Below are 14,854 nucleotides of genomic sequence, written 5' to 3' on the forward strand. Positions count from 1 at the left end.
GGATATATCCATCAGCACTTCTATAGACAGACAGAGCAGCTTCTTGGCTTCATAGAAGGCGTCACGCTTGGCTGCGTATATAGTTTAGAATTTATTGAGCTTTTGGAGAGAAAAAAAAAACACCCACCTCGTTCTGCGGGTGTCATGGTTCTTCTACTTTTAAAGCATGCTGTGCATGAACCCCTTTTGGTGTTTTTTAAGCATTATGTTATACTTTAACTATTGAAAAATAGCAGATCTACAAGTTCATAGCACGGCACCAAGCTTGTAGATCTGCTATTTTAGAAAAATCGTGACAATGTGGCGCAACTTTGGAATGTATATTCTTTCAGAGCAAACTGGGGGGGGGGGGGGGGTCCCTGGAACAACATATTTTGAGATGGGGGTCGGAGGCCAAATATAATAATTTTTGGGGTCCTTGACATGAAATAGTTTGGGAACCACTGACATAGAAACTGGGTTTTTTTTTTTCCAGAAAACTGTCATGATTTAAAGTATATTTTGTAGAATTGAGCTCTGTTTGGCACAATAACCTTAATAGGTATAATACATGATAAATAAATACTGAAACGGTGAAACCAGATATATAAAGTTTATGCATGTGTACTGTCTAAACGCTTAATTTCCATTTTCCAGCCGTTTAGTTTTGCAATTATTTTTTCGTTTTTTTTTTTTTTAATAATCTGGGGACCCCCCCCCCCCCCCCCAGAACCAGAACCCCTGCTGGCTTAACGGTTAGCGTTTTTCTGCCGGTTTTCCGGAAAAAAAAACGTGTCCAGTGTGCAACTACCTTTAGTGTACAGTTGGAACCAAGTCTAAAGATTGGATAAGAAACTACCTTTAGTGTACAGTTGGAACCAAGTCTAAAGATTGGATAAGAAACTACCTTTAGTGTACAGTTGGAACCAAGTCTAAAGATTGGATAAGAAACTACCTTTAGTGTACAGTTGGAACCAAGTCTAAAGATTGGATAAGAAACTACCTTTAGTGTACAGTTGGAACCAAGTCTAAAGATTGGATAAGAAACTACCTTTAGTGTACAGTTGGAACCAAGTCTAAAGATTGGATAAGAAACTACCTTTAGTGTACAGTTGGAACCAAGTCTAAAGATTGGATAAGAAACTACCTTTAGTGTACAGTTGGAACCAAGTCTAAAGATTGGATAAGAGTGGTAGGCTTCACGTGGAATGCAGTGTTGTTTTTGGCAGCAAATTTCTAATTTAGTCTTTGTCTTTTGAATAGTTTTCATTTAGTTTTAGTCACATTTTAGTCACCCGGAATGTTTTATTGTTAGTCGACTAAATGTCATAAGATTTTAGTCGACTAAATCTACAGGTGATTTAGTCGACTAAAATGTATTTTGGCGGGCCTTGATGCCGTGGTAATGACTGTTTTTATACTTGCTGAAAATAGCCGATCTACAAGCTCACAACGAGCTTGTAGATCGGCTATTTTCAGCATGCGACCAAGTGTAAAATGACTTATACTGGATCTCTTGTCCACTAGTCCCTGCCTAACATTTTAGTCTAGTTTTTATTTGTTGACGAAATTGTCAGTATATTTAGTCTTAGTTTTAGTCATCATAGATAGTTTCCATTTAGTTTTCGTCAGTGGAAAAAGGTAGTCGATAAACATTTTTCGTCTTAGTTTTAGTCGACGAAAACAACACTGGTGGAATGAATGGGTAATGCTGATAAGCTTTCCTCAAAAGGTCTGGGGTGGAAACATTGCATGTTGCCTGAATTTATAAGGGTTAATTTGGTTACCAACTCTCCATAGTACATTATTTAATGTACTTAATTTCTCTGTTGTTAATATTTTTTTTAGTTTATACCATGTTGGTATTTATGTAATGAAATAAGTTATAAAGGGGTAGGGTTATATACGTTTTTTACTTCTCCCTACTCCTTTCCGAACATATAAAAGTTTTATATAAAAGAAAAAAATATTATACTTGCGGCCAGTGAGGCTTGTTTTTGTTGTTGTTTATGCTTTAGGAATATTATTTTATTGTTTCTATATTGCACTTATTTTAATTCTTTGACTTTTTTGTCTATCTTTTTTTCATCATGTTCGGAAAAAGTTTTGCATTCATTCATTCATTCATAGTTTAGCTGGGGGCCACCTGGAGGCTGGAACCCCCTCAAGGACCACTGTGGTCATGAAAAGAGATGCGATGGAAAAGGGTGAAATATACAAAGATTTTGCCCAATAGTCATTAAGTCCCAACTTTCCTTGCTTCAGTGCAGTCAGTCTTTTTTTTTGTTGCAAGATTTAAAAAGACCAGCGATGTGTCATATTAGATATTCGGATGGAACCGTAGCTCGTGACAGAATTCAACAGGCGGCAGGTTTTTTTTTATCGACATGCTGACAGATATGTCTGTACCTAGACTCATCAGTTGAGTCTAGGTACAGACAGATATGTCTGTACCTAGACTCATCAGTTGAGTCTAGGTACAGACAGATATGTCTGTACCTAGACTCATCAGTTGAAACACATTCACTTTCAAATCACTCCCAGTTCAACGAGAAAGAACGACCGCAGTTCAATCTGTGTAGGAAATTAAGCAGCACGGCCCGCTATAACAGTCTTTCGCCACTGGAGGGCAGTACAGCACGTGTCTCCGATTCCAACACAGCATGACCGCTATAGCGCTCTTCTGCCACTGGAGGGCAGCAGATCACCGTTTTCTCCACACCCACAGTCACTTTTGAGGGGGGGGGGGGGTTATGTTATGTCATATCTCCTCCATGTGTTCTGTAAAGGTCCCTCTCTCACCTCCTCGCCCTCGGCCAAAGACACTCTTCCATATTAAGAGCTAAGAACCCTGGGTTGTTATTGGAATCCCATTGTGAAGAGGACGAGGACAGGGCAGGGCAGACCGTAGAAGTTGCTCTTCAGGCAGTCATAGCGTTCATCTCAACTCACCCCTGAAGCTTCACCCTCCACCACCCTCCACCCCCCCCCCCCACCCCCCCACCCCCCCACCCCGAGGGACGGCTCTCAAAAGCAGGCGTCCCTCCCTCTCAGACCCTGATGATGCTGACGGAAGAGGAGGCTCTTTGAAGCTGTGAGAGAGAGAGAGAGAGAGAGAGAGGGAGAAAAGATGACAAAAAAATTAATAAAATAGATAGCAACAGTGGTGGGCGAAGTAGTTATGTTTTGCTTAAGTAAAAGTGTCCATACTGCAATATGGAAATACTCCGTTACAGGTAAAAGTCAGATATTCACAATGAACACAATGAAAAAAAAATATATATTGAAAAATGAAAATAGATGATCTACAAGCTCACAATGCTTTGTGATGCGACACCATTGTGAGCTTGTAGATCGGGGCAAAGTACATTATGTCCATGAGATGTAGTGGAGTAGAAGTAGAATAATAGAACATTGGAAATACTCCATTAAGTAAAAGCACCTTGACATTGTATTTGACTAAATGTACGTGCGTGCGTGCGTGCGTGCGTGCGTGTGTGTGTGTGTGTGTGTGTGTGTTAGAAATACAAATGATCTAAAAAGGCAATTCATCACAGGCTGAAGCGCTCTGATGACTAAGATGTTTCAATAAATCCTCGGTGATTAAAGGTACATTTCCAGGGCTTTCAAATGATTAAAACAATTAATCGCATCAATGGCCGTGACTGTGACTCAATCACTATAAAAAACTAAATCAAGGATATATATATAAAAAAAAAAATGTAAATTAAACGAGGGATCCTCACAAAAGAGGTCTATATGCAGTGGTGCTGTGGTGTCTGTAGTGTCTAAAGAATAATAATAATAAAAATAAGTCTTGCTTGCTTCTGCAGGCTGCTGGGTATAATCTATAATATAAAAACGTCTATGGGGAAAATGAACGGAGAAATTAGTTCCTGAGCCTTCATGAATGGTAAATGGTGCATTTATATAGCACCTTTATCCAAGGCGCTTTACAGAGATTGTGCATTATCACCCATTCATACACCGATTGCGGCGGAAGCCATGCAAGGTACCAACCAGCACATCGGGAGCAATTGGGGGTTCAGTGTCTTGCCCAAGGACACTTCGACATGTAGACAGGAGGAGCCGGGATTCGAACCGCCGACCCATGGATCATTGGACGACCTGCTCTACCTCTTGAGCCACAGTCGTCATGAAAGGAGGACTGCGGCGCTCTATAGTGCCGCTTCAATGTGATCGTTTACTGAGCGAAATTAGTATTAACCCATTCTGGGCGGGAACCCCTTTTGGTGTTGTTAGCATTATGTTATGCTTTAGCTATTGAAAAATAGCAGATCTACAAGCTCATAGCGCGCCACCGAGTGGCGCGCTACGAGCTTGTAGGTCTGAAATAAATAAAAAAAGTCGAAGAACCACTGACATAGAAACATAGCTTTTTCAGAAAACTGTCAGGATGTAGAACATATTTTTAGAATCTGATCTAGAGTATTTCTATTTTCTACATTGCAATATTGATACTTCAGTAAAAAAAAAACACACATGTGTGAAGTGAGGGGCACAGCAAGGGCAGTATATAAATCAGCTTAGGATGTCATTTAACGCCATGAACAAACATGAAAAGTCCACAGACTTGGCTGCCACATGCCGTCATTTCCGAGGGGGCTATAGCTATAGCGCCCATCAAAAATCTCAGTAGTTTTTTTCCACCAGTGTGTGTGCGTGCGTGCGTGTGTGCGTGTGTGTGTGTGTGTGTGTGTGTGTGTGTGTGCGTGCGTGCGGTGTCTCACCCCTCCACTGTGTATGGCTCCGTTGTGGCAGACGGGGGAGGAGCCAGAGTGGTGTGTGTGTGTGTCAGTGTTGTTTTCGTCGACTAAAACTAAGACGAAAATCTTTTGTTTTTTTCCACTGAAGAAAACTAAATGGAAACTAAATGAAAACTAAGCTATGATGACTACAACTAAGACTAAATATACTGACAATTTCGTCAAATAAAAACTAGACAAAAATGTTAGGAAGGGACTAGTGGACAAGAGATCCAGTAAGTTTCAGCAAGTGTAAAAACAGTAGCCTGGTTAATAAACCAGACTAATATCGCACGGATCCGCGGGATATTAGTCTGGGGAGGCTCAGCTTGGATTTCATTTCCAGGGAAACATTTTCTCTTTGACGCAATTGGTCAGAGCTACTGTCAGTCAAAGGTCTCAAGCATTGAACGTCACTGTACCAAAGCCCGCCCATATTGCATACCGTGTCCCTATTGGGGGCACACGTTTTCGTGTGTAGAAAATGGGCGTACAATTGAGCCTCTCCAGACCGAAATCCGCCGGTAGGCAATTTTTTTTTGCCAACGGCTGATTCGGTCTGGTTTATTAACCAGGCTATAAAAACAGTCCTTTACGACGGCATCAGTGCCCACCAAAATACATTTTAGTCGACTAAATCAACTGTAGATTTAGTCGACTAAAATCTCATGACATTTAGTCGACTAAAACTAGACTAACACTAACACATTCCAGGTGACTAAAATGTGACTAAAACTAAATGAAAACTATTCCAAAGACTATGACTAAAACTAAGATCAACATTTGCTGCCAAAACTGTGTGTGTGTGTGTGCGTGCGTGCGTGCGATGTCTCACCCCTCCACTGTGTATGGCTCCGTTGTGGTAGACGGGGGAGGAGCTAGAGTGTTGTGTGTGTGTGTGTGTGTGTGCGTGCGTGCGATGTCTCACCCCTCCACTGTGTATGGCTCCGTTGTGGTAGACGGGGGAGGAGCTAGAGTGTTGTGTGTGTGTGTGTGTGTGTACGTGCGTGCGATGTCTCACCCCTCCACTGTGTATGGCTCCGTTGTGGTAGACGGGGGAGGAGCCAGAGGAGTGGTGTGTGTGTGTGTGTGTGTGTGTGTGTGCGTGTGTGCGTGCGTGCGGTGTCTCACCCCTCCGTTGTGGTAGAGGGGGGAGGAGCCAGAGGAGTGGTGGTGGTACGCCGAGGCGGCTCGCACCGACGCCCTCTTGTTCTTGTCCTTGCTGCCGCCGTTGGAGTCGTTGTCTTTGATGATGTCATACTGACGGCAGAACAACGCGATCACAGCTGGGGGGGGAGGAGGGGGAAGAGATGAGATGAGGTCTAAGAATTTCCATTAACACATTGATTGCTAACTTTTGAAATTCTACTCAGGATTGCTTCTGCTAAGCGATTAACATTGGACTTTTTAACTTTTTAGGGGCCCACAGCGAGGGGCCTCTTATAGCACATCGCACATTGCATAAATCAAAAGGAAGCCAAACTAGTCCACTTCAATTTAAAAAAAAATATATGATTCTACCATCTTCCATTCTGGAGATATTGACCTTTTTCTAAAACCTGCTTTTCACTGCACGCTGCTCTTTTGAAAAAACAGCAGAGATATGGAAGGTTGAAGTTGACAGACATTGACAGACAGATATAAAAATGAACACAAATAATATCATATACATACTACACACTGAATGAAAGCCCTGAATGTCTACTTTTAGGAGGAAAACAAATACACATGGTCCCATGTATAGTTTGTCAGTAATTGGCTGTTGAATGCAGCTTGCGCCCACCAGAGAGGATTTCAGAAAATGCATGGACCTGAAGAACCATTATTCACAAAATAAGGCCTATAGCGACATGTACATACTATATACCGTATGAAACAGAAGACTCTCTGCTTTCATAAGAAAAATACTTCTACTGTAATAATAATACAAATCACACCCCTGTGAAGTGAGCAGTGCAATGTTGCATTGCACTGCTCACTTCACATGGGTGTGATTTTTATTATTATTACAGTAGAAGTATTTTTCTTATGAAAGCAGAGAGTCTTCTGTTTCATACGGTATATAGTATGTACATGTCGCTATAGGCCTTATTTTGTGAATAATGGTTCTTCAGGTCCATGCATTTTCTGAAATCCTCAGAGTATTTTAGACAAGACAAGGAACTGACAACTAAATATTCACAAAATAAGGCCTATACATACTATATACCGTATGAAACAGAAGACTCTCTGCTTTCATAAGAAAAATACTTCTACTGTAATAATAATGAAAATCACACCCCTGTGAAGTGAGCAGTGCAATGTTGCACTGCTCACTTCACAACATTGCACTGCTCACTTCACATGGGTGTGATTTTTATTATTATTACAGTATTAGTTTTTTTCTTATGAAAGCAGAGAGTCTTCTGTTTCATACGGTATATAGTATGTACATGTCGCTATATGCCTTATTTTGTGAATAATAGTTCTATAGGTCCATGCTTTCTCTAATCAGACCAGTGTGTGTCCAGTGGAAACCTCGTATGAATCTGATCTCAGGTCAGAATGGGCTAAAGTTCTCTCTGAAAAAGAGAATTTTATAAATGAAATGGATTCAATAGTCTAGTATTGACAAACAGTATATGGGATATGTGTATTTTATTTGTTTTCCTCCTAAAATTAGACATTTAGGGCTTTCATTCAGTGTGTAGTATGTATATGATAATTTATTTATGTTTATATCTGCCTGTCATGATAACGTCATGATGATGATGATTCTATGCACATATGTGATCATTGTCTCAGTAAACAAAATCAACAGATCGTTTGATAGCATAACAGTGACTTGAGAGGTTGACATGTCTGGACATGAACCACAGGAGCGACTCAACTCGCAGTGGGGGGGGGGGGTTCCACGACATGTCTGGACATGAACCACAGGAGCGATAAGCGTAGCCCGGCTGGCTGTGATTTCGACAAAATGACAGACAACACGATGGCTTCCGCAGCTTAGGATTGTATTAGTTATCCATTACAAACGGGTCGATTACGTCCCAGACGCCTTATCACTGCAATTGGCTGGCGAAGGCGCTATGGCGATTATGGTGATCAACTGCCGAGAATCTTTTTTCCGAGAATGAGAGTAGCATTGCAAACTGCAAAACGATCGATCGCAACTCGCAGTGTGGGGGGGGTTCCACGGTGTGATATCTGCTAGCCTAGTATACTGCTTCTTTGTCCAAACATGGCTGACGCGACGGCGAAAAAAAGACAGTTGGTCAGATGTATACTGCTTCTCCTATGGCGGTCCTTCGAGAATACGTCATTCGTTTCGCGTATACCTGTCCGTGTGCGTGAAATGGCGATCGACCGTTGGAGATTATTCTTGGTTTATATACGGGTTTATATTTCCGAGAATGAGGCGGCAGACCGGTGAGTTGTCGTTGGAAAGAATTAGAGAGGGCTGTGTCGAGTGGATCTGTGTGAATGAGTGGGGGGGGGGGAGAAACTGTAATGCGATGGAGAGATGCCTCGGGAGAAACCATGTAGAAACAGGAGGGGAAGGGTAATCGAGTGTATTCACAAATTTCACACACACTAGAAAATGGGTAGCTCCATTTTAGATCCCCTGATCTGCGTTGGTCTATGCCGTGTGCAGGACGGCGATGCCGCCTCCCCAGTACGTCGTAATGGATACGGCATGCCTGGAATGTGGTTAGACCAGGCCTCTTTTCAGGAGGTGGGGGGCTTTAAACTCCCGGATCTCACAGCGGATCTTTCTGGAGATGATCAGTGTTACATTATGTGTTGTCCGGGCGTCAGAGAAGTTGATGTACAGTATACAGTAAAAACACCAATAAAACGCTTTAGAGCGTGATGCGCAGACGGCGCTCGAGATTAATAAAACGCTTTAGAGCGTTTTGCGCAATCGATGAGTTAAAGGTATATTCAGTGATTTCACTCAAAAAACCTTAGGTTTCGTTTTTGCCTTTCGTCCATTCAGGATAGAGAGCCAAAAACGAAACCCAAGGTTTTTTGACCCCCAGGGGTTAACTGGGGACAGGGAGGAACTCCTTATATGGTCAGCACACTCTATAGTAAGGAGGATTATCACAACAAAACAAAAAAATAAGCCACCGAGTGGCGCGCTACGAGCTTGTAGGTCTGCTATTTTAGAAATACCGAAGAAAGACTGACGTAGAAACATAGTTTTTTAAGAAAACTGTCAGGATGTAGAAGACATTTTTAGAATCTGATCTCAGGTCAGAATGGAAAACTGTCAGGATGTAGAAGACATTTTTAGAATCTGATCTCAGGTCAGAATGGGTTAACTCAATGTTGGAGAAGAACCACAGAACGGGAGATGAAGGTGCAACTAGGGCTGTCATGGCAACCACTGGAGCTGAGGGGATGGAGGAGACTCATCAACGGCCGCTATGTTCCTCAGGGGATTTAACCCATTCTGACCTGAGATCAGATTCTACAAAATGTCTTCTACATCCTGACAGTTTACCATTCTGACCTGAGATCAGATTCTACAAAATGTCTTCTACATCCTGACAGTTTACCATTCTGACCCGAGATCAGATTCTACAAATGTCTTCTACATCCTGACAGTTTTCTTAAAAAGCTATGTTTCTATGTCAGTCGTTCTTCAATTTAAAAAAAATAGCAGACCTACAAGCTCGTAGCGCGCCACTCGCTGGCGCGCTATGAGCTTGTAGATCTGCTATTTTTCGATAGCTAAAGCATAGCATAATGCTAACACCAAAAGGGGTTCCCGCCCAGGATGGGTTAAAGGCTAAGTAAGCAACTACATTTTTCGGAAGAAAAGGTGGCGATCCGAAAAAGGTAAAGTATAAAATGAGGAGAGGGTGGATATAACATCTGATGTTTCGACTCGCAAAGGAGTCGTCATCAGGGCGGGTATGAATCATCATCATAATAATTTTTATCCCACGATTTTGTAACCCATTTTTCACCCCTGTGTCAATTATCTAATGTGATCCTGGGCTCTACACACCCTCCACCAACCTAGTCCCCATATATGGGGGACAAGGGGAGAGCAACGGACTTGAACTCATGCTTCCTTCATGCCTGAGTGTCCAAGTTTTTCTAATCAAGTACCTTGATCTTATATACACCCTCTCATCATTGTTATACCTTTTTGAGTGCACATTTCTTCAGAATTCACTCCATCGAGCAGCTGATTGATTCTCCATCAATCAAAGCTATTGAACACCCTTTATGTCCGTGTGTTGGTTCACAGGCGTACCGACACGGTCATAGGCCCCGGTGCAAATATTTACTTTAGGCTTTCAGAGTGAGGATTACTTTAGCCGGCTTATCTTCTAATAGTATTCATATTGTACTTGAATGTTGACATGAAATAATAATCCTGTCTACAGTGAAGGAGGACTCGACAGTGATGTCACCGTTATGCAACACGGAAGTAGTACGGACTTGAAGCCGTTTGGCTGCCCTCTCCCCACACTGGAAGAACTATACACAGATCCTGCCGTCTTAAAAAAAATAACACAGAACGTTATGAAAGACACTTCCCACCCCTGTCACTCGCTGTTTAACCCATTCTGAACGGGAACCCATTTTGGTGTTAGCATCATGTCGTGCTTTAGATATTGAAAAATAGCAGATCTACAAGCTCATATCGCGCCACCGAGTGGCGCGATACGAGCTTGTAGGTCTGCTATTTTTGAAAAATCGAAGAGCGACTGACACAGAAACATAGATTTTTCAGAAAACTGTCAGGATGTAGAAGACGTTTATAGAATCTGATCTCAGGTCAGAATGAAAACTGTCAGGATGTACAGTAGAAGACGTTTATAGAATCTGATCTCAGGTCAGAATGGGTTAACTGATGCCATCAGGCAGACGGTACAGAGTGATCAAGTCAGGGACCAGCAGATTCAGTAACAGCTACTATATCCCACAGCGGTATACTGCACTCAATGCTGCTAAGAAATGACCTGTTGCTGCGACACCGATACTGTTAACTGATAACTACTGATAACTGTTATTGTTATTTTTCTGCTGACTTAAGTGCAATAAAGGTTTGTGCAATAACAGCTGCAATTACATGTTTGTGCAATATATATGTCTAGTGCTACAGGGGTTATGCAATAACAGGAAGTGTGTTTTGTTGTTTCATAGGTTTAGCTTTATGTACATGTTACAATGATAATAAAGATCTATATCTATCTATCTAGTCCTTGCTGTTACTCTTTATGCGACCAAGTCAACTTTACACTGGCCTCGGTAGTCGCTACCCAGGCTCTCTTTACACTGGCCTCGGTAGTCGCTACCCAGGCTCTCTTTACACTGGCCTCGGTAGTCGCTACCCAGGCTCTCTTTACACTGGCCTCGGTAGTCGCTACCCAGGCTCTCTTTACACTGGCCTCGGTAGTCGCTACCCAGGCTCTTTACACTGGCCTCGGTAGTCGCTACCCAGGCTCTCTTTACACTGGCCTCGGTAGTCACTACCCAGGCTCTCTTTACACTGGCCTCGGTAGTCGCTACCCAGGCTCTCTTTACACTGGCCTCGGTAGTCGCCAACAATTCATTAATTCATTTAATTAATTTCATAGTTTTTAACAGTGGTGGGAAAATCACACCTGTGTGAAGTGAGGGGCGCTCTAATCATCATACATCATTATCAAGCATGGTGGTCCCTAATTGGCCAAGGGTTCCCTGCAACGACATACACATGCTGATTTGCTCAGACAACACAAACACTAAAGCTGTATATAGGAAAACAATATATAAAAACAAATGTATCAAAATGTACTTAAAAGTACCAAAAGCAGAAAGTACTCATTGTGCAGAACGCTTGAGATTGTGAATGGGCTATTTTCAAATGGCGAAAATGTATATAGCGCTGAAGTGGTTCATGTATGTTTTTGAGGAGCGCTAGCCCCACCTACAGTATATGACCAGCTTTGAGGCACCGTGATTGTGTAGAGTCAGACACAAACATTGTCCTTAACCCATTCTGACCTGAGATCAGATTCATACGAGGTTTTCCACTGGACACACACTGGTCTGATTAACCCATTCTGACCTGAGATCAGATTCTAGAAATGTCAGTCGCTCTTCGATTTTTCAAAAATAGCAGACCTACAAGCTCGTATCGCGCCACTCGGTGGCGCGATATGAGCTTGTAGATCTGCTATTTTTAAATAGCTAAAGCATAACATGATGCTGACACCAAAATGGGTGCCCGGTCAGAATGGGTTAACATATACCCTGAAGAAGGCAGTTGTATCTGCCGAAACGTTGTTGTTCTTACTCTGCATCCTAATAAATAATCGGCACTTTGGCTATCAGTGTCTTATTAAGACTTGACTCTTTACAAACATTGTCCTAACACAGACATTGAATGCCATCGACAATGAATGGCCAGTTTTGAGTGTTTGTGCAGGTAAACACAATCGTATGATGATTGATGTATGATGATAAGAGCGCCCCTCACTTCACACAGGTGTGATTCTCTGTAATAATATCATCCAACCATAGAGTATATATATATATATCTATAGAGAAGACACCCGAGTTCTCCTCCCATCCACTTGCATTAAGTTGCTCAAAAGCGCATGAGGCGGATTCACTCCTCCTTCCTGGTAGGAACAGAGTGCATTCTGGGACGGATTGCAATGGTGAGTGGCCCCAAACACATGAACGCGCTGCCGTTGAACGCGCACGAGCGTCGTCCGTCGTGAACGTGTACAATGATAGTCAATGGACAGCGCGTTCATGTGTTTGGGGCCAGGCTGCAATACCTTCATTCGGCCACTATGTCCATTTCGCCTCAAGATTTCCTCTGGGTGCCTTCTCTATAAATATATATACTCTAAGCATCTAACTAGTAACTAAACGTCAAGTAATTGCAGTGGAGTGAAGTGGGTGTCATTACAGCAGCGCTGGGGAGCTGTTCTAGGGGTTAACCCATTTAAGACGGAACAGATTCTACAATGTCTTCCATATCAGTGGTTTTCATACTACCGTATTTCATGTCAAGGACCCCAAAAATTATATGTATTTGGCCGCCGACCCCCATCTGAAAATATGTTGTTCGAGGGAGGCAGAAGCAAAGATTTGAGTGAAAAACTTTCACTCTGAAATAATATATATATATATATATATATATTCAAAGATTTGAGTTACATTCACGATTTTTCCAAAATAGCAGATCTACAAGCTCGTAGCGCGGCACTCGGCGCCACACTACGAGCTTGTAGATCTTCTATTTTTTTCAACAGCTAAAGCATAACGTAATGCTTAAAACGCCAAGAGGGGTCCCCGTCCTGAAGTGGTTAAGTGAAACTGTGACCTTCTTCATTACCAGCAGCCTCTGGACCCACTCAGCTAGAAGGCCTCCATCATGCACTTACCCCCTTACCCCCCCCCCCCCCCCCACCCCCGCTCCCCTGGGTGTCCTATTAATGGCCCTGTTAGGATGGGCTCAACAATGCACAGGAGACATTTCATGTACTGTATGTACAGTAGCAATATACACCCGAAATAGCTGCTTCTCCTTAATACCTCTCGTATATGAGCGGTCAGGGGAAAGCCCTGACCGCTGTGTTTTTGCCACCATCTCTCAACACACCCACTACTAGATGCTAAGTGGGCTATCCCATGAATGTTGACGCCATTTTCGGCACTGTGGAAACCCCCGAAATACCCCCCCCCCCCCAAAAAAAACAAACAAAACAAAAAACAAAGTAAATTCCTCTATAACTAAAGTTGCGGTCATAACTTTAATAAATCTCATTTAGACCCGAGGCCGATTCTACAAATGTCTTCTAAATCAATGGCAGTTTTCATAAAAACCTCTGTTTCAATGTCAGTGGTGCTCAACCTTTTTCATGTCAAGGACTCCCAGATAGAATGATCTGTATTTGGCCTCAGTCCCCCATCTGAAAATATGTTGTTCCAGGGGACCCCCCCCCCCCCCCCCCCCCAGAAGCAAAGATTTGAGTTAAAAACGTTAGCTCTGAAAGAATAAATATTCAATGATTTGTGCAACATTTTCACGTTTTTCCAAAAATAGCAGCTCTGTGCCGCACTATGAGCTTGTATATCTGTATTACATAATGCTTAAAAGTCTTCAGAAGCATTCATATTGTAACCCCGAGGTAGAGCCCGTTTAGAAAGCCCTAGAACATCTGTCTGTTCTGTCCAATCACCTCAATCTGAGCCTCAATTCAGAGAAAAACACAGCTAAAATGGGGGAACTCATTTTGGTGTCATGCCGTGTCGTATCGTGCTTTAGCTATTGAAAAATAGCAGATCTACAAGCTCATAGCACGCCACCGAGTGGCGCGCGACGAGCTTGTAGGTCTGCTATTTTTGAAAAATCGAAGAGCGACTGACATAGAAGATTTTTAAAAAAATCTGATCTCAGGTCAGAATGAAAACTGTCAGGATGTAGAAGACATTTTTTGAATCTGATCTCAGGTCAGAATGGGTTAAGGGAGTGAGTTATTGGTGTCAGCTCCTCGAGCCATGAGCCTTTGGCTCCAATCACTATCAAAGCCATTCCAACTGCATTACATTTAATGGAATATAAAAAAAATGTCATTATAGCCGTGATGTACGTGCTCTTGCCATGACGACGCGGGCGCTAATATTATTATAAGCCCATTAAGCTGTGCCTTGGCACGGCCAGTGATGACACAGCGGAATAAGGTCACTATATATAAAGTGACTTGGATGTACTCAGTCAGCACAGTAAGACAATTTTAGCCTTCCGACCCTGCATGGCCGTGTAATATCTATGGCAGCGGTCTCCGGGGACCCCTTGGGGTCCTTGAGAGAGAGAGTTCCAGGGGGTCCCCAGCTAAATGATAATTAAGGAACCAAATGGACCCTTATGGGTCTGTAACTCAGCGAGTGAACACATGGAAAGACAAGGTGCTGTCTGTGGTTGCTATAACAACGCATTCAACCCTCTGCCGCTTTCCTGAGGTGAATATAATACGTCGCCATCGATCATCACTGGATCAGGGGATTTTCTACTGCTTACATCGGCGGGTTTTCAGCGAGCCCACGCAGTTTCTGTAGGATAAAATGCTTTTGAGATTTTTTTCCTGTTTTACATTAAACCCCTA

At 42.6% G+C, this 14,854-nt stretch overlaps 1 protein-coding gene across 1 annotated transcript in view; it reads right to left on the minus strand.

The window, feature by feature from the left end:
• Window positions 1-3,029: 3,029 nt before the first annotated feature.
• Window positions 3,030-14,854, minus strand: part of LOC310853984 (fibronectin type III domain-containing protein 4-like) — a gene marked incomplete at both ends in the record, with an annotated part of 51,804 nt that continues 39,979 nt past the window's right edge. Inside the window, 2 exons of the mRNA XM_083758459.1 lie at window positions 3,030-3,071; window positions 5,877-6,031. Coding sequence (XP_083614585.1) covers window positions 3,030-3,071; window positions 5,877-6,031 — 197 coding nt within the window. The remainder of the gene's footprint in view (window positions 3,072-5,876; window positions 6,032-14,854) is intronic.

This window comes from Protomyctophum parallelum (genome assembly GCF_964188405.1).
Source record: "Protomyctophum parallelum genome assembly, chromosome: 23".
NCBI classification, from domain to species: Eukaryota; Metazoa; Chordata; class Actinopteri; order Myctophiformes; family Myctophidae; genus Protomyctophum; species Protomyctophum parallelum.